We start from the raw sequence: 23,507 nt of genomic DNA on the forward strand, positions 1-23,507 counted from the left end.
CTTTTGGTTCAAAGGCTGGTATTTGGCAGTTTCAACAAGATTGGTATAGCCAGCTGCCACCAACACAATATTAAAGTAATAGTAAAAACAAGAAAAGGAGGTTTGTTAAATGTGGCGTGGTCACTTAGGGAAGAGGAACAAAGACCAATGTCTCACAAGTCCATCTTCCAAGTGTCAGATCCAAAGGAGACTCCATGGATTAATATCTTCAAACTTTGGACTTTTGAAGTCCGAATATAACAGTAGCAAAGCAAGAGGGAAAGAAATTGAAGCATTTTTCATTTCTCATACCAATCCCTTCCTCAGGCCTTTGCAGCTTGCATTTAATGGAGTTCCTTTGGACCTGACACCAAGGTCCTGGCATGAGCAAGAGGTTTGCTCAATTCAGCGCTGCTGGTCCAGTTGGAATCCTACTTAGCAGTGACCCTCCATCCTGTAGGCTCCAGCCTGTCCTGCAAGGTGATCTGATAAGTTGTCAGAAGTGTGTGAAATCTCTTCCTGGGAGACAACTTCCTTTTCAGGCTGGCCCCAGGCTTCATTCATCCATTCTTTTTCTTCTCCCAGTATGAGATTATTGAGGAAATTCCATTTCCTTGGAGTTCATTGTTTTAAGAGACTGATAATCAAAGGGGAGACTAACAAATGTCCCTCTTTAGGATATCTTTGCCCCTGCCAGGATGGCTTCAGTTTGCCTGAACTTTGTAGATCTGGGAGGGGGGATATGATTTTTTGCAGGAGTGAGTCCTCTGTGAATAAAGGCTCCCCACTGTGATTGACTCCACAGGGAATACCCAGCAATAACTTCAATGCCAATTACAACGCAGAAACTCACATAGATAAACAAGCCAGAGTACATACAGGCCTTAAACTAATGTTTTTAGGATTCCTCTAACTTCATTTTCAAAATGTAATCACACAGGGTTAGTTGACATTTTCCTTTCCATTGTCAACCAGACTGTCTAGCACTCAGTAGGTTCTAGACACATTTTCACTGACGGAAGAGCAAAAGAACAAACAGCAGCTGCCATAAGGAACAGAGAAGGCAAAATTAAAGAAAAATCAATTCCTAAACTGGGATTTAAGGGGATAAGAACACAGCCACACAAAGACAGTATGATAAGAAAAAGTACGATAAGAAAAAGTAAAGGGAAGACGCTTGTTATATTGAGGCAACGTCAGAAGGACAACTGTGATCCAAACGAGTTCCACGGGACATGAGGAGAGGAGAGGGTGTTGAATGGTACTAAGGGGCGCCATGGTCCTGTTTGTTTTAGAATAAGCACCGTGGCTTTTGGAGAAGAAGGCTATCTATCAGCAAAGGGGGTGGGGCAGCAGCTGAGCACTGAAGCCAGAACAGTTCAGTTTGTTTGCAGAGACTCCAGATAAGAGATGATAAAAAGCCTCAATTGGAGACAGCGCACTGTTGTGCCTTTTCTTAGTTCTGTGAGTTTAGATAAATCTTAGATACCCCCCCCCTCAGAACACTTGTTCTATTTTATCTCACAGGATAGCCTAGGGCTGTTTATGTAATGGGAGAATGCTTTGTAAACTTGAAACACTGCAAGATATTTGTTCCTGCTGAAGATGTGGAAAAGACAATAAGGAGGACAACATTAAAGCATGACCATTGTAGCAGATTGATTCTAGAAATGAATCTTTTGATATCTCTTTTGCGCATCTTCTTATGTATCATTTGCCAAAATTGGGGGATTCTTTTGAAATTACAATAGAGGACAATTGTCAGAGGTGGGCTGGGGGATTTAAGACTTACTTTGTACACAGTATGTTCACATTGCCTGATTTAACTTTGCAAAGCACAATAATACCTAAGGAGGGAGGTGTCATTTCCTTTTCTGATGATGAGAAAATAAGTCTAAGGCAGGTAAATTCAGTCACACAACTAGGAACTATGGGTAGAGGCAAAATCATGATTCTATTTTCTCTTAGATATTACACCATTGAACAGAGTTTTAAAAAATATTACTACTTTATTGATGTGTGTGTGGGGGTGTCGTGTGAGATGTGTGAGGGGAAGGATACACACATGTGGATCCCAGAGGACAATTTTGTAAAGTTGGTTCTCTCCATCTTACATGTGTTCTGGGGATCAAACTCAAGCACTAAGGCTTGAAGTGCTGGTGAATTTACTCACTTAACTTATCTCACTGACCCCAGAGGGTTTTTTGTAGTCTCTCTCTTTTTTTGCCATTAAAGCAACCAATGTTGGATTTGTCAATAGTAACTTTTAAGAAATACAAGGAAAAGACAATTTCTGAAGGCTATGGGGAGTCGACTTGCATATCCACTAGAAGGTCATGCACTAATCACATAGGAAAGCCAGTTCAGGCCCTGTAGATGCATGATGAGTTCTACAATCAATGGAGTGTGACTGAGAAAACCAGTCTAGGGATTTTTGATAAAATTAGGAGACGTCGTTGATGATATGGACAATGAGGTTAGTGAATGATTCTATAGTTTGTTCCTGAAACTGCATGGATGGTGAAGAAAGTGGAAAAAAGGTAGTAGTTACGTTGAAATGTCAATGAAAATGACTAAAAAACAATTTTATCTTTTGATATGCTGTGTTTGGGGCAAAACAGAGTAATAGCTGGCTTTAGTCAAGTGCTTATACTAACCTCCAGGCACTGTTTTGAGTGCTTTAGAGACAAGGCTTAGTAGGAAGTTGGAAATAAAGGGTTGGAGCTCAAAAAAGATAGCTTCACTGAGGTTTAAATTTGATTGTCATCAAAATACAGAGACAAAGTTAAAGTTACTAAGGCAAAAAATGTGGCTAAGTATGAAATGCTGAGAAAAGTCACAATTTTGGAACATGAAACTCTCAAGATTGTAAGTTCTCTACTAAAGATTATGCCTGACTTGTTCACCACTGGAATATTAGGGTGTAACACATCCTTCCAACGTAGAGGTCTCTCAATAAATATCCATTGAATGAATAATCTGTTAAACTATCAGAGAAGCATTAGTTAATGGCCACAGTATTCTGAAGATCAGAAAGAGGATTTGAGGAGCATTAGAATATGGGAAGGACACAATGGATACTGGGAGGAAATCATTGGACTTGGCAGTTAAGCAGACATTAATAGGTGAAACCCAGCAATTGTAGTGGAGCAGACTCAGCTGGGCTGTAATACAATACAGTGTCAAAAAAGAGAAGAAAATAAGAAAGAAATTAGTATCAATTGTATTGAAAAGGTTAGATCTACCGAAGAAAACTAAATTTTATATTTTTACATTTCTGGGTTTGCTTTTGCTTTTGGCTTTTGGCTTGCTTTTCAAATACAAGAGAGTTCAATGTTTGTTATAGAAAAACTGTAGGTAGAAGCCTGCTCTGGAGTGTGGTTGACATAAAATGGACTCCACATTTTTGTGAGTGTATTTTTGTTTTGTTTTATTTAGGTACTTTTTGTCTTTTTGTTTTGATATTTTTAGAGAAAGAGATGGAGAGAAAGAGCATGGAGTTGGGTGGCTAAGGTGGTGGGGAGTGGAGGGGGTAGACTATATTGTGTGAATTCTTTTTAAAAGCAAAAGAAAAGACAGATACTTAATAAAATGGGAAGGAAGTTTGTTGATTTCTTTCTTTTAAAAATATACATTAACTTACTTTTTGATAATTTCATGCTTGTTCACAATATTTTTTTTATCAAATCCACCGCCCATTTCTTCCTTTCTTACTCTCTTCTCCTACTCCATGGCCACTTCACCCTTCCAGCTTAGTCGACTTTTTCTTAACCTGCTGAGTCCACTTAGTACTGCCAGTGCATGGCTGTAGGGCTACTGAAGCATGAAAAACCTACCAGGGGACAGGTCCAGAAGAAAACTGACACTTCCTCCAGCAGCCATCAATTGCCAATGGCTCCTGAACTCCATTAAAACAACAGTCATACTTTACTGGCTGCTGTAATGACTGGGCCAGTGGCAATATGAAGAAGCAACCTGGGTATGCTTACACTTTTGGGGAAAAAGGGGCTAGTATTACAATCAGATCTTTACTTGAATATGGATGACAAACATGTTTTTATCCTTTATTCTCCTCCCCACCCAAATATGTGTCCTATTAGTCTTTTTACTTTATGTCAGCTTGGGTATATTGGAGACTTCCATGAAATCACACTTGAATACAGGCAGAATGAAATAAAAACGTAGACTTTTAGGCTATATTTTATATACTAGACATGATTTCTAGGATGCGGTTTGTGTTTCTAGTGTTTTCTATGAAGATATTTTACTATTAAGCAGTCTCCATTAAGGAACATAATGAGCAGCACTGTGGGGAAAATATGCAGGGTCCTATGTTTATTTAAATTTTTGCGCATTATGTCTAATCTCACCAGACCCTTCAGGACTGAAGCATTTAATTGAAGGATTCCTGGTGTTCTGCAATCCTAAAGTCTGTCTCACTAAGAAAAATCGTGCAGATACTTCACCTGAAGAACAAATTTAATGGATTTTAACATTTAGCTTTCTATTCCTTTGTGTAGAATTGCTTTGTAAATTCTTAAAAAGGAAAAGCTCAAAGGCAACTAAATGACCCTCTCTTTAGTTGCTTACCAATATTCCATTATCGGAAACTTAACTTTCACAGTATGAAGAAACTTTCTTGTAATGAAATGCAACAGAGTTTCTACTGATATATTCCTAAGTTATTTGCATTAGTATCACTTAAACAAGGTATTGCAAATTCAAATGCCTACAAACTATCTAAAAAGCAAAAAAAAAAAAAACAGCACAAATACAGAGACTAGATTCTAGTTGAGACTAAATGAAGAGAACACAATGCAAGGACATTAAGAGAAAAAAAATCCCCTCAATAATAGCATCTTCTGGGAAGGTATATTGCGACTCTCCTCCCTTTCTCTTTGTCATTAAAAACAGCTTTCCAACACCAAGGATGCTTTGTACATGTAAAGAAGACTGAATGCAGCAGTTCTGGTCTTAAGGCAACAGAGTAAGTATTGTCAGTAGACTCCAAGGCTAATTCCAGTTGTACCATTGTTACTGCAACTGACAACTGATGTGACATTGTAAAACCATGAGACAAAAGTGTCCAACCCAGATGTAGAGACCCACTTCAATGCCTTGAAGGACTGCAAATACTATCCTCCATCATAGGAAATGAAAAGATATGGTATCTAGGAAATGCCTGTCCATCTACAGTGATCATATTAAAAACAACAAGTCATTCTAAGTCTGAAAATACCATTTTACTGGGGGTATTCTACATTGTTTTAACCAGTGGCAAGATTGCTGGACAAAGCGAAATCAAAAGCTGCATTTTCAATAAATGTAGTATAGACCCTTAAGGAAACTCATAACTACTAAGCTTATATCCTAGAAGAACCAGGTTACAAAAACATGTACAAGAGCCTGAGATCAATATTTCTTCTTACAAAGACTAGCAGAAAATACTTAAAAGTTGATATTCTGACTTACAGGGTCACAAAATTTTAGATTTTATTTCTGGTAATATTCTTTATAGGAAAACTCATCTCTCCTCACTGATATTTGCATAAAGACATCATGTCAGGACAAAGTGCCTAATTTTTTCACAAATGTGTCAGTTATCTTATTGAATCAAAGTAAGTACAGCTCTAAAATAGTATTTACAACTTTTTAAAGAGCAAATCCTTTAATATAATTTCAGTTTGCAAGATGAAAAATGCAAACATTCTTATTTATTGTGTGTGTTGTAAATTACTTTAGCTGTTATAGTTTTTCTTTTAAACCAACCGATAAAATAGAACTCGATAGTTAATGACTTTTATTTGAACAGCATGAGTAACTGGCTCAACTGGAAAACTGGCATTTCTGATCATTTAGTCATTTCACCTTTGTGAAATTATCTTACTAATTGTGTTGGGGACTTCTCTATTTTCTGGGATACATTAAACTTTTCTTGACCAGATAGCTACATAAATTCCATTGCCTGGAATCTCTAGGTAAGTTCATGGATAATATCTAAGCAGCCCACTAAAGGTTAAGTTTTAGAAAGCTTTTCTGTCCTAAGCATTTCAACTTTTTGATGCATAAAAAGACTTACAAGAAAACATAAAGTTTAACCCCTATTTGACTGCTGCCACTTTCAAGTCCCAGTCCTTTATGCTTTCTTTCCACCCTTAAATTTCTGTGCCAATCCATGTTCTTACAAGTTAGGAAGAACTACGTTTCTTCAGCTTTGCAGATCTGCCTATCAAAAGAAGGCATCAGTGGTCAGTCATCTGAAGTTGTCCTGAAGAGTTTCACAAATTGTGCATCTTGCACTATCTACCTCTATTTCCTATTTCCCAAACCTATAGCAATGGTTTTAAGACAGGAAGATTGCTGAGTTCCAAAAGCATTAAACTAACACTATGCTTACTATTCTTCTTCAAGGACCCTATTAACTCCTATTAGAAAGGCTCTGTTTTGGTGCAACCCTCTGTTACCCTCAACGGAAACGTAAGAGGAAAAAAAAATGGAGGGGGGTGTCTTTTGAAGCCTTACCGCTTCTGCCAGTTCTTTGGTGAGGCATAAGGAAACCAGGAACAGCCACAATCTGAAAGGAGAGGGAGGGTGAGAAACATGGGCTCTCTGGACTACAGGGTCCTGAGTGAGCAACACCCGCCCCCAAGCCCCAAGCTTCCTTTTGATGTCTCTTCGCACTTATTTTTTGTAGTGACAGAAGTGCAAGTAAAGTTCTGGCCGGGCAATGCAGCCCAAAGTTGAAAAGGAGAAAAAGTTCTGAGCAGCAACAGCTCACCCAGGATGCATGCTTGTGGCTCCTCCGGAGCTGGGTCCCAGGAGACTGCTAAGCTGCTCCACGGCGCGGGCTCATCGGGCTCCGTTGATGCTTGGCAGTTTGTTCCTTATTCAGGACAGTGTAAAGGGGCGAAATGGCTTAGTTTAGAAGAAACTAAGAGAGCTGCTAGATAAAAAAGTGCTCCAAAGGAAAACACACTCAGCGGTGCCCGCTAAAACTTGTAGCACTCAGGAGATAGTTCCATGCGCCCGGGGAGGAAGGAATGGAGGGGAACGGGGCGGGGTTGTCTGCTGTCAATCATCCCCCCACCTTGGGAAGCTGCTTGTCTTTCTCAGTTCAAGCATCTCTACACATAACAGTCCCAAAGCTTCATGAGCAGGTCTCTAGAGACTTATGCATGAATAGAATTAAGTATGCTACTACTACATAGACAGATAGACCTGAAAGTACCTGCCCCAGTAACCCAAATGCACGAACTCTTATTCTAACTGATTGTACACTAAGCGGGGGTAGAAATCTCTGTAGTTCTAAGTCTAAATCTCTAAACTAACTAGAACCTGAGGATAAATTGGTCCTCATAAGGCAATTCAAAATATAGAGAGAATGTAGTTTAACCCAGGGACTGAGAATCGAAATGTTCTGAAGAGTTCTTAAGCAGATTCCTGAAAGACATTCCAATGAATCCACATAAAGTATCTTCTTGGTCTTTCGGTACTTAAAAAAGTCTATAAGATTTATCAAGGTAATATTCATGCCTACTTCATCTGGAATCTACTTCAGCTACTATTGGCTCCTTATAGACAGTTCTAATGAGGTGTTGCTCATTATAAGGAATTATACTAATGTTATTTATTTACCTGGCATAGTCCTGAAACACTATGACTGTCATATGTCATATGTTTATGTTAGCTCGATACAGGTAATGTTAATTATGGATCTCAATGTATGTAAATAAAAATAAATAAATAAATAAATAAAAGTAGATAACTAATCTATGATAATATTAAACCTTATAAAATTACTAACCTACTTAATACATCTTATCTTACATGTGTTATAACATGCATTAAGGATTTACAAATATATATGTTCATTTTTTTACTTCATTTATAGATATCTGATATTTTCTCATCTTCTGCTTGTATACAGAAACTCTGTCCCATGAGCACTTGGAATGCAAAGGCCAGCAGCCCAGGGAGCAGAGGCAAAAAAAAAAAATGTTTCTAATGATTAACAATAAAAAGGACCATATCTCTGAAATCCATCCGCTAAAGAGAAAATAGTCCCAGCTCAGGTCTGTTTGGAAGTGGCTTTGAAGCTCAAATCAGAGGGAAAGCTGGACTGATCAGGAAATAGTTCCATTGAGAGAAGTTGCGACTGAACAAATAAGAAATCTTGGTGGCTGGACTTGAGGTGTTCAGTAAACTGATCTTGAAGTTTCCCTCCCTCAAATAACTGAGCGTCACTCCCTCGCAGGTTGTTGGTGCAGTGTGAAGCAGTGGCGGAGTGATACTCAAATTCCCCAGCGCTGGCTGGGAGGGGGCGGTGCAGGGAAGAGAGCGAGGAAAGTAGATTTGTAGGACGTGAGTGCGGAAAGTTTGCAAGTCCCAACAGAAGGCAAAGTGCTCCCAAGAGACCGGCTTTGGGGAGGGGAGGGGGGAGGGAAGAACAGCTTCTTCTTTCTTGTTCTTGTTTTTTTTTTTTTTTTCAATCGCTTCACTCTTATAAAAAGCTTTCTCTTCACCCAAGTGCACCAGCATAACTGGGACACTCACTGCTCCTTCTAGCTCTAGCTCTCTTCCCAATAACCCCTCAAGATTATGTCAATCGGTCCGAACGGACCTGGGATTCCGTGCGGGTGCTGAAGGAGCTGCGGGAGCCAGAGAAGAATGCAAGTGCCTGAAGTGTGCCTGGCCGCCGGCTGGCTCTTGCTGGCCCTGTGTCTGTGGGGGCAGCCCGCAGAGGCTGCGGTAAGTCCTCCCTCCCGCCCCATCGCCACTCGCTCCCACGGAAACCACTGGATCCTTTACCTTCCTTACTCCTTGACCTTGGCTAGGGAAGCCAAAATTAGCTTTTACTAGAAAGAAACACAATTCACAACGCTGGTCCGAGGGAGAATTTCAAGTGTTTAAAAACAGGGCCGCTTGCTTCCCTGCAGTTACCTCTTCTGGGACAAGAGTGGAACCAGGGCTGGGCAGGGCTGTGGGGACATATATTAATGGGTCACTGGGCTCTGGTGGGTCTTTAAAACTTTTCTTCCTCTCTCTACCCCCCACCTTGGGTTGCTGTCTGCCAGCTAGCTTTTTTCACCACTTGTACCCAGCCCACGCACTCTTTAAACTTGGCATATAGTTTAATATTTGGTTCCTCTAAAATTTAACTACCATCAAAGTGTTAATAGCCTTGATGGAGATCTTCCCTTCACGTATGCTTTTTTCTTAGGCAACATGAACCTCCCCCCAACCCCAGGTCAGCAGAGTTCTGCCCTGCTTTCTGTCCTGTTGACATCATTCCTATACAATTGTTAAAGTAGCATACCAATCAGTGTGAAGTAGAGAAGCGTAGCCCTATGCTTCAGGAGTGTTTTGCATCTATTTTTTTAAAGTTAGGGATTTCTGTTTGTTCACATTTTTTTTTAAACTCACAAAGTCACCTGAACAAATTGAAAATTTGCCTTTCACCTATTGACAAGAAAAAGAATTCTCAGTTTTCAAGTGGGCATGAGCTTTGTGGGATAGAAGAGTGGGGGAGGATGGACATGGGAAATGACAGAGCAAAAAGTTCCACTTGCCTTTAGGAATGTAGCATGGATGCCACAGTCTGCTGCCCCAACACCCTCTCTCCTTCTGGAGGTAAGAGGTAAATGCCAGTGAACGGCTTTCTTGCAGAAAATGTTCTCCAGTTTGAAGGCCATGGTACTTAATTTCACTTAACTAAGTGCGTGATGCATTATTTAAGTGTTTTATTTGAGTAATCATAATGGGTGTTTTTTTTTAAATCACTTAAATATGACATCATAGCAGAGGCCTTCATATGGTTAAATGACTCTCAGTCCCTAGATGCAGATATTCTGGGTCCATTTTAAAGTTAGCTAACAGGGTCCCTGTTGTACTCAGCACACCTCAGATCACATTGTCCTTTGTATATCCTGAAAAATGTGTGTCCCACCAGTATAAAAAGTAACTTTCATGTTATTGTAATCACAACATAATTATGAGGGAAAATCTGCTGAAAACACATAGCAAATGTCTTAATTATGAATGCTATCATTTTCCTCTACCCAAGTAGATAGGTGATTTAATAATGTTCTTTGGGTACAGAACATTTTTAATGGGGTAATGCTTAGACAGTCAATATGGCTAAAGATTGTTAGACTAAATTATAATTGTGCTATAGAAAATAGCTCATTCGAAGATCATCTTAGTGCCTATTGTTTATAGCATTTGCCTCAGGGGCAAAGATTTTGTGGATGATTCATGAAGCAATCCTTCCTTTTAATGATCTTGCTATTAATAAATCTGCACTAGATACCAATTACACAGGTGTGTATAACAACACTGCATGCCAGTTTAAATCTGCTTATATTAAAACAGATTTTTGTGCTTGACAAAACTTATGTGTAAGCTTTTTTATTGATTCTTAAAGAAACAAGTGTTTATGAAGTAATTGTTTTTCCTCTCCTATACATTTTTTACAGGAGCTTTTTCTAGACAATTTCCTATGATTAAAATCTTGTCCCTCTTTAAAATCCAGGGGTTTGTTTTTCCTGCTTCACAAATAAAAGGCCTAGTTAAGTGAAAGTTTTAATCATCTCAAAACTATGAATGGTATCTGCTCTCCATACTTGTGCTAGGGATATTGGTGACCTTCCGCAGAGTGAAACTTGACCATAGTTGGGTTAGTGTTTCACTGAGATTGTTTAATATTGAGGTGTTTATATCAGAAAGAGCATTGTTTATGAAATAATTTTACTTTTTCATAATTATGTGATTTCTCTATCTCTGAAGTCATGCCAGAATTGGATATCACAAATATACGAAAAGTTTTAAGGGCGAAGGTTTATTAGGTAGAGTAAAATAACCCAGGTACTTAATGATCAGCAGTAAAAATAAAGGCAACTTTAGGCGGGAAGGGTCATTTTTAGGGATGGAAATAGCATATTTTTATGTTAAGGTAATTATAGTTATACAAATTGTCAAATATAGAAGCTTGTAGATTTATGGTTATAGCTCTAAATACTACTTCTAGCATACAGATATCTGTGAGTTGTTTTTAATGGAAGAGGGCAGATGCATTTCTACAATTTAAACCATACTGTGTACCTGGTGGCCAGTGGCTAGAATTTATCAAGGGTAAGACTAAGACTATTGGCCAGGAAATAATTTTTCTTCTATGAATGTTCTGTAGGAAGAAATGTCATCATTGTTTTCATTATCATTTTAGTTTACATTGTTCAGTATTTATTATGTGCTAAATACTATGCTAGTATAGTAAGGTAGATTTTCATATTTATTCTTTTTTTTGTGGTGCTAGGGATTGAACCCAGGGATTCAAACACACCACATTTGCTCTGTGGTCTCTTCTTAAGAGACCTACAATGTATGTGAATATATGCACATATACATATATATATATATATATATATATATATATATATATATATATAGAACTACTTTTTATGTGAGGAAACTATGAAACAGAGAGGTTAAGAAACTTGCTAAAGGTCACATAGGCAATGAATTGTAGAGCTGGAAAATTTAAATTCCTACTTCGTCCTTAGGTCTCTTATACTGTCTCCTTTGCATGTAATCTATTTCTATTGCAATTTTTGGACACAGAATGTGCAATGTTAATGATAATGGGATTTACATCTCTTCCTGCTCGTTTTATGTAAAGCAGTATAGCATAATGTAAATAGATGTGTACTTTAAAGACCAGCTTGATCTCTGTGTGTATACAGATACAGGTTGTATGATTTTATGCAATCGCGATAAAATTTAATTTATTTACAACTAGTGATAGATTATTTTCTTTATGTTTCTTTTTTTGCTTCCTCAATAATTTTAAGTATGCAGAAATGTGTCTGTTGTGATAAATAAGGACATACGGGGGTATAGCATTGCCAAAAATTATCGATTCAGTTTGTCGACTTTTACTAATCTACCTATATCTGCATACCTGATTTCTTTTATTCAACTATCTATGTTTATATGTATTTTTTTTGTAATTCTAAGGATCAAATTCAGGACTTTGACCCCACTATCCAAGCACTTTACAATCGACCCCATCCTCAGCTCTGTAGTCTTATACATATATTTCTATAAGTACCTGTGCTGATATTTTGTAAGAGTGCAGAATTTTTCCCTGTGTTTTTCCTTGGCCGTTGCTTTTTGTATATGCAAGATACGATACCCTTTTTTATCTTGAGTTCCCCTTGACAGCTTGGTTCGAATAGATCTTCCAAATTTGTCAATTGTAAACTCATTTTCTTCCCCTTGCAAGCTGATATTTTTGAGACTTTACAGGGTAATATCATGAAACAGTCCAAATATCCAAATAAGCTATTTTTTTGAGACATGGTCTCTCTACATATTCTGGTTTACTATGTAGAGCAGGCTGGCCTTGAACTCACAGGAATCTACCTGCCTCTGCCTCCCAAGTGCTGGGATTAAAGGCATGTGCCACCATAACTGGCTAAATCATCTGTTTCTGATGATCATTTCTTCACCAATTCTAACATATGTTAATTTTTCTGGAGTGAATGATTGTTTACAGTTCCATTTGTAAGGGTAGTTTTAGTTTTCAAAATTGTTCTATACTAATTAATCGAATTTTACTATAATACATTTCCAGTTTAAATTTATTTACATATTATTAATTCTGTAAATATAAAATGAACAAAAATGAGTATTTGCCTCATTTTTATTTATAGTGAATTATTTTTTCACTACAAGTATTTACTGAAATGATTCTAAACATGCCACTCCTGGATTTCTTTCCCACTGGTGTCTGTATCCTTTGATGTGTTTCCACAAGCTTGGAGCATCTCTTCGTCTACTGGCATCACAAAGTGGTCATCTCTACTTTCCTTGTTCCAAACTCTGGACGAGACACTTCTATTCTTTTTATAAAACAGGGTATTTAGAAACCAAGATGTGGTACTTGGCATGTTCATTGTAACTGTGCTGTCATTCCATAACCCTTCTTAGCAGACAGGCCGAGGAAATACACATTGCGTTAGTTTTATCCTTAATGCCTAACACACACACACACACACACAATTGTAGGCAATATACTAAGTATAACAGTACATATATAACTGCTTCTACATCAGTCTCTTCAAAGATTTCTATATGTTGAAATCACAAATTCATAACAGTGTCTCCAATTGTAGTCAAAGACCACTGACTAAGCATACATACTTGATGTATTAGGATCTTGTTGTTTTCTTCTATTTCCTGTTTCTGGGGTTTTCAGTGGGGGAGGAGATGCTGGGGATTGAAAGCAGAGGCTTAAACATATTAAACAAGTACTCTTGCAGTTAGCTACATCCTTACCTATTAACTTGTTAATTAACTCTATGTGTTCCGTTCATTCTCTATGCGATTTTAAAGGCCAATCATGGTCTTTCCTGTAGTTCAGCTTGCTTGTACATTACTTTCTGCAGTATACTTTTCCCACTGTGCCCTAGGGAAAGCTTTTCTAAAACACTTATATTGTGGGGTAGATGTTTTGGTTCTCTTTCTTGATTCTCAGTTTTTGCTCAGTTCTAGCAGGTTACATTTTCAACAGATGCTTATTCGCGAACTCGTAATAACTGAAGAGTTGCATGTATACTGTTCTATTTAAGTACAGTGCCCACAACACACACACACACACTTCCGCTCTGTGTGTGTGTGTGTGTGTGTGTGTTAGTCATTATAGACAAGAGTAAGACAATGTTCTTTCTGCCTTGATGGACTGTATTCATTTCTCCATAATATCACAGCAATTGCTTACTATACCTTTCTTTGAACAAATGCAATATTTAGGTTTGCCTAGTTTAGTATGTGTTTGATTTTACAGTCATTTATTTTAGGGAATTTTGTATGTTCTCTTTATTCTATTTCCAGTTCTTTGGGAGGGGGCAATAATTATATACTCCCTATTTAACCAATCTATATGTTGACTTTTTTGTCTAATTACAAGTGATGTGTGATCAGTGTTGGGAAATTAGAAAATATGAGAAGGTATAGTGAAACAAAGAAAAATTTGACCACCATTCTACTAGTAGTCAAGAAAAAATTTCTATTATTTTTTTGAGGGGGGGTATTTTCCTTCTTATACACATAATCTTTAATTGTTAAATTATAAAATCATACATTGTGCAATTTTATATATTATTTTTCAGTTATGAAGTCTTTATCTTAGAGTATTTTTTTTTAATTTTGTTTTGTATTGTTTTTGATGCAAGGTTTCTCTGTGCTGCTCTGTCCTTGAACACCTACCTCTGCCCGAGTCACCACCACCTACCTTGAAAATTCTTCATTTTAAAACAATAATTTTAGGGGATTCTAAAAATACTATTTATATTTATACAAAGCCACAATGTACACGTTCCACTTCTTGTTTTCTTTGTCCAGCCAGTCTTTCTACTTAGCCTAAACTGCCCTCCAGCTTGCAATCCTTCTGCCTCCGAATTCGAAGTGTTTGGATTACAGACATGCACTCAGCACCATGTCATCCTACATCTGTAAAATGTTTCTAAACTTCAAGATTGCTAGTTATTTTAATCAGTTATTTATTCCATGAACATCTTATTCTGTATTTTAATCCTTAACCACTACCGCCTCTGTCATGAGTAATTACTGTGTGAAACACTTTGGCTACTTTTAGACTTTGAATAACGAAATAGACTTTGAATGATGAAATAGACTCAGGAAATTTTTATAAATCAACATATGAACTATGTGAACCTTTTTAGTAGTTATGTTTGTTAAGGAGATAATACTGTTTCTAATTTTATTTTATTTTTAATTAATACATTAAATTGTATACACGAACGGACTACTACATTGTTTCAAAATGTGTTTATTGTTTAAGTCAGGTTAAATATACCTACCTACATCATAAAACATTATCATTTCTTTATGGTGAAAGCATTTAGAATTGGATTCCTAGTTTATTGAAATAACAATTATTATCTATAGTCAGCCTCCTGTGTAATAATGTGTTAACATGAACCTATGTGTTCTCTGCAGCTTCTAAAACCCATTTCTTAATTCTCAACTTCTATAATTTCAACTTATTTATATCCTGGATATAAGGGAGATTTTTAGCATTCGTCTTTTTGTGCCTTGCTTATCGCATATAACATAGTAATTTACAATTCTCTCTTCATGTTGTAATGACTTGTGTTTGTTCTTTTATATGGCTGGATATTATTCAGTGTATATGTATGTTGCTATTTTTTCTTCCTCTGTGGATGGATTCTTAGGTTCCTTGGATTTCTTCTCTATTATGAATAGTGCTGCTGTGAACACAGATATGTAGCTGTCTCTACATACAGATTTAATTCCCTTTTGTAATATATTTAGTGTTGAGACTGCTGGATCAGATGACCGATCTACTTTTAAGAATTGAGGCATTTCCATACTTTTCATATTGGCGATTTTTATTTTCACTCAAACCAACAGTGTTCCAACTGTTGCCTTTTCCTCTATATCATTGAGAGTACTTACTGGTATTATTCGTGTGTGTGTGTGTGTGTGTGTGTGCGTGCGGAGAGGACAAAGAATGACATTAGTCACCTTTATTATCTTCTCTACATAAAATATTCTAAATTATCCACTAATCTTTTTTTTCCCACTAATCTTTTGAGACAGGGTCTCTTGCTAAACCAGAAGCTCAACTTTGGGTAAGGCTGGCTCGCCACTGAGTTCCATGGATCCTCCTGACTCCCTTTCTCAATGTGGGGGTTATAGGCATACAGGGTCATGCCTGGCTTTATGTGGTGCTAGGGATTCGAAACAAGGTCCTTATGCTTTCACAGAAAGCACTCTTACTCACCAAGTCATAGCCCAACCCTCTTTTGTTTCTTTTGCGCGGGGCGGGGGGGAGGGAGGTTTGGTTTTTGAGACAGGATTTCCCTGTGTAGCCCTGACTGTTCTGGAACTCCCTCTGTAGACCAAGCTGGCCTCAGAGTCACAGAGATCCTCCTGCTTCTGCCTCCCAAGTACTGGGGATTAAAGGTGTGCACCACCACTGCCTGTCACTCTTTTTGTTTTTTTAAGACAGGATCTCACTCTGTAACCCACTCTGACCTCAAACTCATGGTGATTCTCTCTCTTCAGCCTCCCAAGTGCTGGGGTTGCAGGGATGCTCACTTTTTTATCTGAGATATTTGATTTGATTTTGTTTTATTGAATTTTGGATATCATGTATTCTAAATATTATCCACCTGTCAGATATATGCATGTCAAATATCTTCTCTCACTCCTCATATTATTTTTATTCTCATGATTGCATCCTTTCTGTACTTGAAGGTTTGGGTTGATAAAATGCTTTCTCTTTCCGTATGTTTGTGTGTTTCTGCGAGTTACATAGAGATTAACTAACTGTCTAAGTTGATATAGTTAATGTGATTAGGACAAGGCTTGAAGTAATGCATTCTGGCTCTAAAGCCTCATCATGAGATTATTCCCCGGTTTATACACATTAAAACAGAGGAATCAAATTATCCCCTAAAGGGAGAGACGGAAGAGATCTTTCAGTGCTTTAGAAGGCTGTTAAATTCTCAGCATCCTTGTCAGGTGGCTTGCCAACTCATTGTAACTTCAGCTCCAAGGATCAGATACCCTCTTCTGGCCTCTTTAGGTCAGAAGAGTATTTGCCATTGACCGCCAATAATCCCTCCCTTTAACTGATCACTTGACTTGTCTACCTAGGGTATTTATCCGCAATGGCTAAATTTTAATTTTGTGAACTATACATTCCTTCCTTTTTTTCCTTAAGTGGAAGATGAAACCTGCCCATCTTGAATAACACTCTTTCTGGCTATAATAAGAAGGATATGCAAGATCTCAAGCCACTGACTACCTCCCCTAGGGGAGTTTTGTGATGCTTTTGGAATATAAAGCCTTTCTGCCTTCTTCCCCCACTCTTTTCACTATCCCTACACCATAGAAGCCTAGTGAGCATTTCCTTAAATGGTTACGCATTTGCCTAGTCCTTTCGCTGTCATTCATCTTACCTTTTGTGGTACTCCAAAAGCTTCACTCTATTAATCTATGTATGTTTCCTTATCCTTGGGGCGATAATACCAGAGCCACCATCCCTTCTGTTCAGAAAAATCAAACTTGTCAGGATATATGGAATAAGTGGCTCTCTATCCATTTTGTACCCTTCCTACTTGGCTTTCTCTTTGTGCTTCCTAAACACGTAAATGGCTTTATTGCTTGCTTGCCAGCCATGTAGCTCGTGCAATTCAAATGTATTTCTCTGCAAAAGTCACAAACTGTTATACGTTATGACTTCTCCAGGTGGCATTTGAATAGGTGAACTTTAAATGCCTGGATGATGGGTACCTGCTTTTGCCAAATTACTTTTCCACATGATTTTCCCAAATAAACTTCTATTAGTAACGTATAAGAGAGCCTGTGAAATAATCTTATTATGTTTTTTTTCTATCTACTACAGGGACTGTGGCTCAATTTACAGCCCATTTGGTTGGCTGATTTGGCCCTATCCTCTAATGATTTTCTTTCTAGAATGTAATCATTCCATCATTTCATCCCCCTTTGACTGTAGCAAACAAGGGTTGGAAGTCATTTTCAAAAATATACTCTTGCTAATTAACATTATAAATGAACCACCCAGCCACTTGGCTAAATCTTTATTATTAAAAATTTGTTTCTTTTAAGAGAAGCAGAAAAACTTAAGGGGTTTTTGGAGAGGCATCTTTACTGCGCTGGGTGACACATAGGCTCCTTTCATTTTAAGAAACCAGATTTTCATTTTATGCATCAATGCTTGAGTATATTTACCTTCATAATCTGTACAGGTCCAACTGTCCTTTATTCCTTAGCAGCTTCGGCTGGCCTTTAACCAAAAGGCAGGATGGCGCCTGGCACTCTGTTGAAATGGGACTCTTGAATCCCTTGTTATTTGCTAATGGAAAACATCCAAAGGCAAATTCTACAAAATGAAGCAGGTTTCTACTATAAGTAATTCTTTAATTGTTCATTTAGTCACAAAATCTTACATTTGGTTATAATTTAATATGGAGAGTAAAGCATCATTTATAAAGAAGTGCCAGTCTGTTTAATCAAATTGTACTTTTGACAGTAATTAAATAAGACTAAGAAATTAAATCAAAGTATTTGTATACTTCTCCTACATGTAGGAGAATTATGTTGTTTGATTTTAGTACTTCTTATAGCATATATGACATTTAATTCTGGAGGAGATTCAGATGTTTGGAGAAAAGTGACCTTAAGAAGGAGACACTACACAGTCAGGTATGGTGGTGCACACCTTTAATCCGAATACTCAGGAGGCAGAGGCAGGCAAATCTCTGAGATGCCAGCCTGGTTTACAAAGTGAGTTATAGGACACTTAGGGCTACACAGAAAAACCCTGTCTCAAAGACTGTCCCCTGCCCCCTAAAAGATTCACTACTGTAATTTTAAAACATGTTCTGTATAATCTTTATGTGCCCCCTCAATATCTTCTTAAAGAAAGAGAGGTCCTTCTCACAGTCTCACAATCTACTAGACATAATATGATGTCTCTTTGCATGGAAGAAAGGCATAGTGATACATTTGTATCAGATTCCTTTCTGTTGTTTGTGGTTAAACATTTGAATTCTGTTGCCCTAAAATGGTGGGTTTATTGGCCCTTTTAAGTGAAGTCTTTTGTAAGAATTTACTAATTCTTTTCATTTTGTGTGCATGACTATTTTGCCTGCATGTATGTATGTGTGCCGTGTGTGTTCCTGATGCCCAAAGAGGCCCAGAGAGAGTATCGGATCCCCTGTAACTAAATTACAGACTGTTATTAGCTATCAGGTTGGTACTGGGAATAAATTATTGGTCTCTCTGCAAGAGCAATAAGTGCTCCTCAGTACTGAAACATCTCTCCAGCCCTAAGAATAAGTCATTTAAATGTTACTAAGTTATAATTTTAATATGGTTAAATTTCAGTGTTCTATTGCTGTGAAAAAAAAACACCATGAGCAAGGCAACTTTCATATAAAAAAGCATTTAATTGGGGGCCTGCTTACAGTTTTAGAGGTTAGTCCATTATCGTCTTGGTGGGAAGCAGACAGGAATGATACTGGAGCAGTAGCTGAGAGCTTTCCATCCTGATCCACAGGTAGAAAAGAGAGAAGGGGTATGTTTCCCTGGTGTTGGCCCAACCCCAGTGACACATCTCCTCCAATGAGGTCACATTTTCTCTAACAAGGCCCTCTTAATTCTTCCCAAACAGTTCCACTAACTAGGGACTGATTGCTTAAATATATGAGCTTATGAGCGTCATTTCTCATTCAAACTACCACATTGTACATAGTGATAGAAATCTTTAATTTGGTACTTTCTATGAGGGCTGGAAGGCCCCAAACTAAAACATTTTGTAAGTGAGGGCTCTACAGGGAACTATTACCATACAGGGAAAACAAAGTGACTGGTGAAATATGATGCTAGTTACTTGCAGAGGCAGGTGTGGAAGGTCTTTTCACAAACTTGTTCTAGTTCACACTAGTTTAGTGATTAGAGAGCTGTGAGTGTGATTTTCCAGTCTTGTTTATTTTGGTTGGTTACAGAACCAGTACCAAAGAGAAAATGGAAGTATGAAGTTATGCTGAGCTTTTCTGTCATCTTCAATTATTAGAGCAAACTCTGTTTTCAGCATTAAAAAATTATTATTCCTTACCTGTGTTGCATGCAAGTATACGAGTAGGCTAAAAGTCAGTGTCAGGTGTCTTCCTTGATTGGTCTTCATCTCATTTTTTGACATGGAGTCTCTCATTGTGGCTCAACCCTACACTAGATGGTCAGTCAGTAAATCCCTGGATATGTCTCTCTCCACATCACCAGTGCTGAGGTTTCAGGTCTGTGTCACCTGACCTGGTTTTTAGATGGATGCTGAGGATCCAAATGCTTGTGAAGAAAGCTTTACATCCATGTGACCGTCTCCCTATTCCTCGCTTTCATATTTTTAACATAAATCTTTTTCATTTGCACTGTCTTAAAACTAGATGTTGTCATCTATGTGTGAATGTTTGAGTGTATGTATATGTGTGTCTATCTCTATTTATACATCTATTCATTGATGTGGGAGTGATTTCTTATTAATAAAGAAACTGCCTAGACCCATTTGATAGGCCAACCCTTAGGTAGGCGGAGTAAACAGAACAGAATGCTGGGAGAAAGAAGCTGAGTCAGGGGTCACCATGATTCTCCCACTCCAGACAGACGCAGTTTAAGATCATTCCTTGTAAGCCAGCTAGTGGGCTACACAGATTAATAGAAATGGGTTAGATCGATATGTAAGAGCTAGCCAATAAGAAACTGAAACTAATGGGTCAGGCAGTGTTTAAAAGAATACAGTTTCCATAATTATTTCGGGTAAAGCTATCCGTGCGGGCGGCTGGGTACCGGGAACGCAGCCCGCCGCTCCTATTACAACAATTCATACCTATAGTAAGAATTACTTCAAGAACAGTGACCATATTTCATACTTCTATACTTTGCATTATCCAGTAGAAGATTTCCATTAAATTAATGAAAATCAAAATTTTATGATTAATTAAATTTCTGGTATCAAAAGTATTAATTTTTATTGTAGGAGAGTGATGTGTCATGTTTCTTGTATTGTTTGTAGAAAGAGAAGACTGGAATCACACACATAGTTTTATTTTCTATACCTTGTTTTTCTTTAAGATTTTTTTTCTTTTTTGAGAGTATTATAGAAAACAGGAAGTTAAAGAGCATATGGGTCTCAAATTTAACTACTGTTAATAATATTTAAGAAAAACACAATTTGGTTTATTTTTTATGAGTGAAATTTCTTCTAACATTCCCTAGCAATGCCCTAGAGGAAATGTCCTGTCTTAATTTTTGAGTTCATTGAAGTTAATATGTCTTTATGAAGCTTTCTACAATAAAAATCTGTATTTCAGCTTTGAAACCTCTTCTGAGTAGTTCCTAGCCAGCTAGAAATAAGTCAGTTTGTTCAGGGGCTATGCTTATGTTACTTTCCAGTCTGTTTTTAAAAAGAAAATAAAACAGTCAATTCCTTTTGCATTGTGATTTTTTAAAAGTTAAGCAATACATTTTCCCTAGAGGTGTGCATGTTAAAGGTTTCTACTGTCTTATAAAAATTTATATCCTCAGATAGTGAATTTTCTCACTATCACAACAAATATTTCCTAAAAATATTTGATAAATTTTGGAAGAAAAAAGCTAACAGCTTTTTTTCCCCTTCCAGATCTTATGATCATGTGAATTATTGCATTCTTAATATTTTTACTTCAGAAAGTATGCTCATGTTCTAGAAATTTGGTTAATGGCAAAAAGATTCATTCTTAGCAGTAACTTCTCTCGATTCTATTTGTTTGGTTATCTTTTATAGTCTGTTTAGGCCTTTCATTTTTCTCTTCAGTTCCAGGAAAGACTTCTTTATGTTACAGTACAAACTCATTAGACCTCTCTTCTGTCTTCTTGCCTTCATTTGTGTCTACTGTATAATAGAAAAATACAAAGACTAATGTTGGAAAATAGCAAGCGAGATCTAACTGAAAAGGTCACCTTTTTTTAGAGGCTGAAAAAAGGTTCATCCACAGAAGCTTGGATTTGTTTTCCAGACTAATTGACTGGCCATTTTTTTTTTTTTATTTTTCGAGACAGGGTTTCTTCGTACCTTTTTGGTTCCTGTCCTGGAACTAACTCTTGTAGACCAGGATGGCCTCGAACTCACAGAGATCTGCCTGCCTCTGCCTCCCAAGTGCTGGGATTAAAGGTGTACGCCACCACCGCCCGGCTTTGACTGGCCATTTTTGAATTTGTAGTTTGACAATCTTTATATTAAGGATGCTGTTCATAGTACCTATACTCCAAGATATAGAAATAGAAAAAAACAGAAATACTGTATTTTAGATATGTAAGTAATTATAATATGAAATCGATAATCTACTGGAAAACAATGATAAGTTCAAAATGAGGTATCACTGATTTTCTTGAGTTTTGTGAACATTATACTACTCGGTTTCATTTTAAAATCAGACCTCAATTTAATTGGAAAAGGCTGGAAATTTTTAGTGGTAAAAATTTATTACAAATTGTACTCTTTCCAAGATTTTCTTACATGTGTATCTTTTCATATACGTTTTACCTCATAATGTTTAGAATGTAATTTATTATAAGGGAGTTCAAACATTAATAGACTAGGGAAGTATTCCAAGAGACAATAGTTTCAATATAGCTTCTGTTGAAATCAGTTAATAGTAGAAATGTGTACTTATTAGAACCTTAAATTGTTTGCTTCAGGATAAAATATAATGATGCTTAATTTTAGCTCCTTTTTAAGTTTAGAAAGCCAAAACTCATGTACACACACGCACACGCACATGCGCCACACACAGCAATGTTAGTCCAAATGTAAATTTTCTGTATTATCATGTATCTTAATTGTTGTGTCAAAACATTATGACCAAGGCAGTTTATTTATTTATTTTTTTGAAAAGAGTTTAATTTAGGGCTCTTGGTTCCAAGGTCCCAAGACCATCAGGGCAGTCAGGCATATCAATGAGGCACTGGAGCATTAGGTGATGTCTATAAGACAGAGAGACAAGTTGGGAAACCTCAAAACCCTCCCCAAGTGATGCACCTTCTTCAACAGGGCCACACTTCCTAATCCTTCCCAAACAGTTCCACCAACTGTAGTCCCAAATATTAAAATACATGAGTTTGTGGGGGCCATTCTCATTGAGACCACCACATCCCACTTCTTATAATCCTGTAGCCACATCATAATGCAAGATGCATTTAGAACACCTTCAAAAATTGCACCACATCATGCACATTCTTTATAAAAGATGAGACTAGATAGAAAACCTGGGAAAATTAGGAAATAATGTAAGTGGGAAGGAGTTCACTCCAGAGTCTGACTGAAATCTCTCCAGCTGCTAATGAAGTATTCCAGCACAATGAACATTCAAATGAACTTCAGAAGAACATTTGAAGTGAAGATTGCTTGCATAGAAAAACTATTTTATATGCAGTTCTTTTTAATTATTTAGTGAAAAGTAGATAAAGGAGATTTGTATTTTAATTGAGAAGAGGAACACAAAAGACCAGCAACCATCCAAGTCCATCTTTTAGTTGGAGATACTCTAAAGAGTGTTGAAATAGCAGTCAATTGTGCTTAAAATCTAAGTGTGTATCGTCTTTCTTATTTCCTACCTAGGAATCTCATTAGAAATCCCATTTACATCAAAAGACATATGTTAACCTCCTTGTGAAACCCTTGTGGCCCATGGTTTTATCTTATACTTCCAGGGATGGTTGATTGTTCTTCCCTAGACAAGATATATATATACTATGCTCTTTTGGCTTAGGAAATTGGAGAAGAGCTAATTGACAGAGTTTAATAGCTGAAAAACAGGGAAAGGAGCTGCTGAGAAAACATCTTCTGGGCAAGACATAACCATTGTAATCATGAACTCTTAGTGGTGTCAGATGCCTGCAGGATAGGTATGTCAATCTAAGCA

General features: G+C 37.3%; 2 protein-coding genes across 2 annotated transcripts in view; one reads left to right on the forward strand and one right to left on the reverse strand.

The window, feature by feature from the left end:
- Col4a6 (collagen type IV alpha 6 chain) overlaps positions 1 to 7,007 on the reverse strand; it is a 311,296-nt gene extending 304,289 nt beyond the window's left edge. Inside the window, exons 1-2 of the mRNA XM_075958022.1 lie at positions 6,758 to 7,007; positions 6,502 to 6,553 (exon numbers count right to left, since the gene is read on the reverse strand). Coding sequence (XP_075814137.1) covers positions 6,502 to 6,553; positions 6,758 to 6,768 — 63 coding nt within the window. The 5' untranslated portion in view covers positions 6,769 to 7,007. The remainder of the gene's footprint in view (positions 1 to 6,501; positions 6,554 to 6,757) is intronic.
- A 1,335-nt stretch (positions 7,008 to 8,342) lies between these two features.
- The window catches only part of Col4a5 (collagen type IV alpha 5 chain), a 187,005-nt gene continuing 171,840 nt past the window's right edge, over positions 8,343 to 23,507 (forward strand). Inside the window, exon 1 of the mRNA XM_075957560.1 lies at positions 8,343 to 8,727. Within this exon, the coding sequence (XP_075813675.1) occupies positions 8,647 to 8,727 (81 nt within the window). The 5' untranslated portion in view covers positions 8,343 to 8,646. The remainder of the gene's footprint in view (positions 8,728 to 23,507) is intronic.

The sequence above is a fragment of the Microtus pennsylvanicus genome, chromosome X, assembly GCF_037038515.1.
Source record: "Microtus pennsylvanicus isolate mMicPen1 chromosome X, mMicPen1.hap1, whole genome shotgun sequence".
Taxonomy (NCBI): domain Eukaryota; kingdom Metazoa; phylum Chordata; class Mammalia; order Rodentia; family Cricetidae; genus Microtus; species Microtus pennsylvanicus.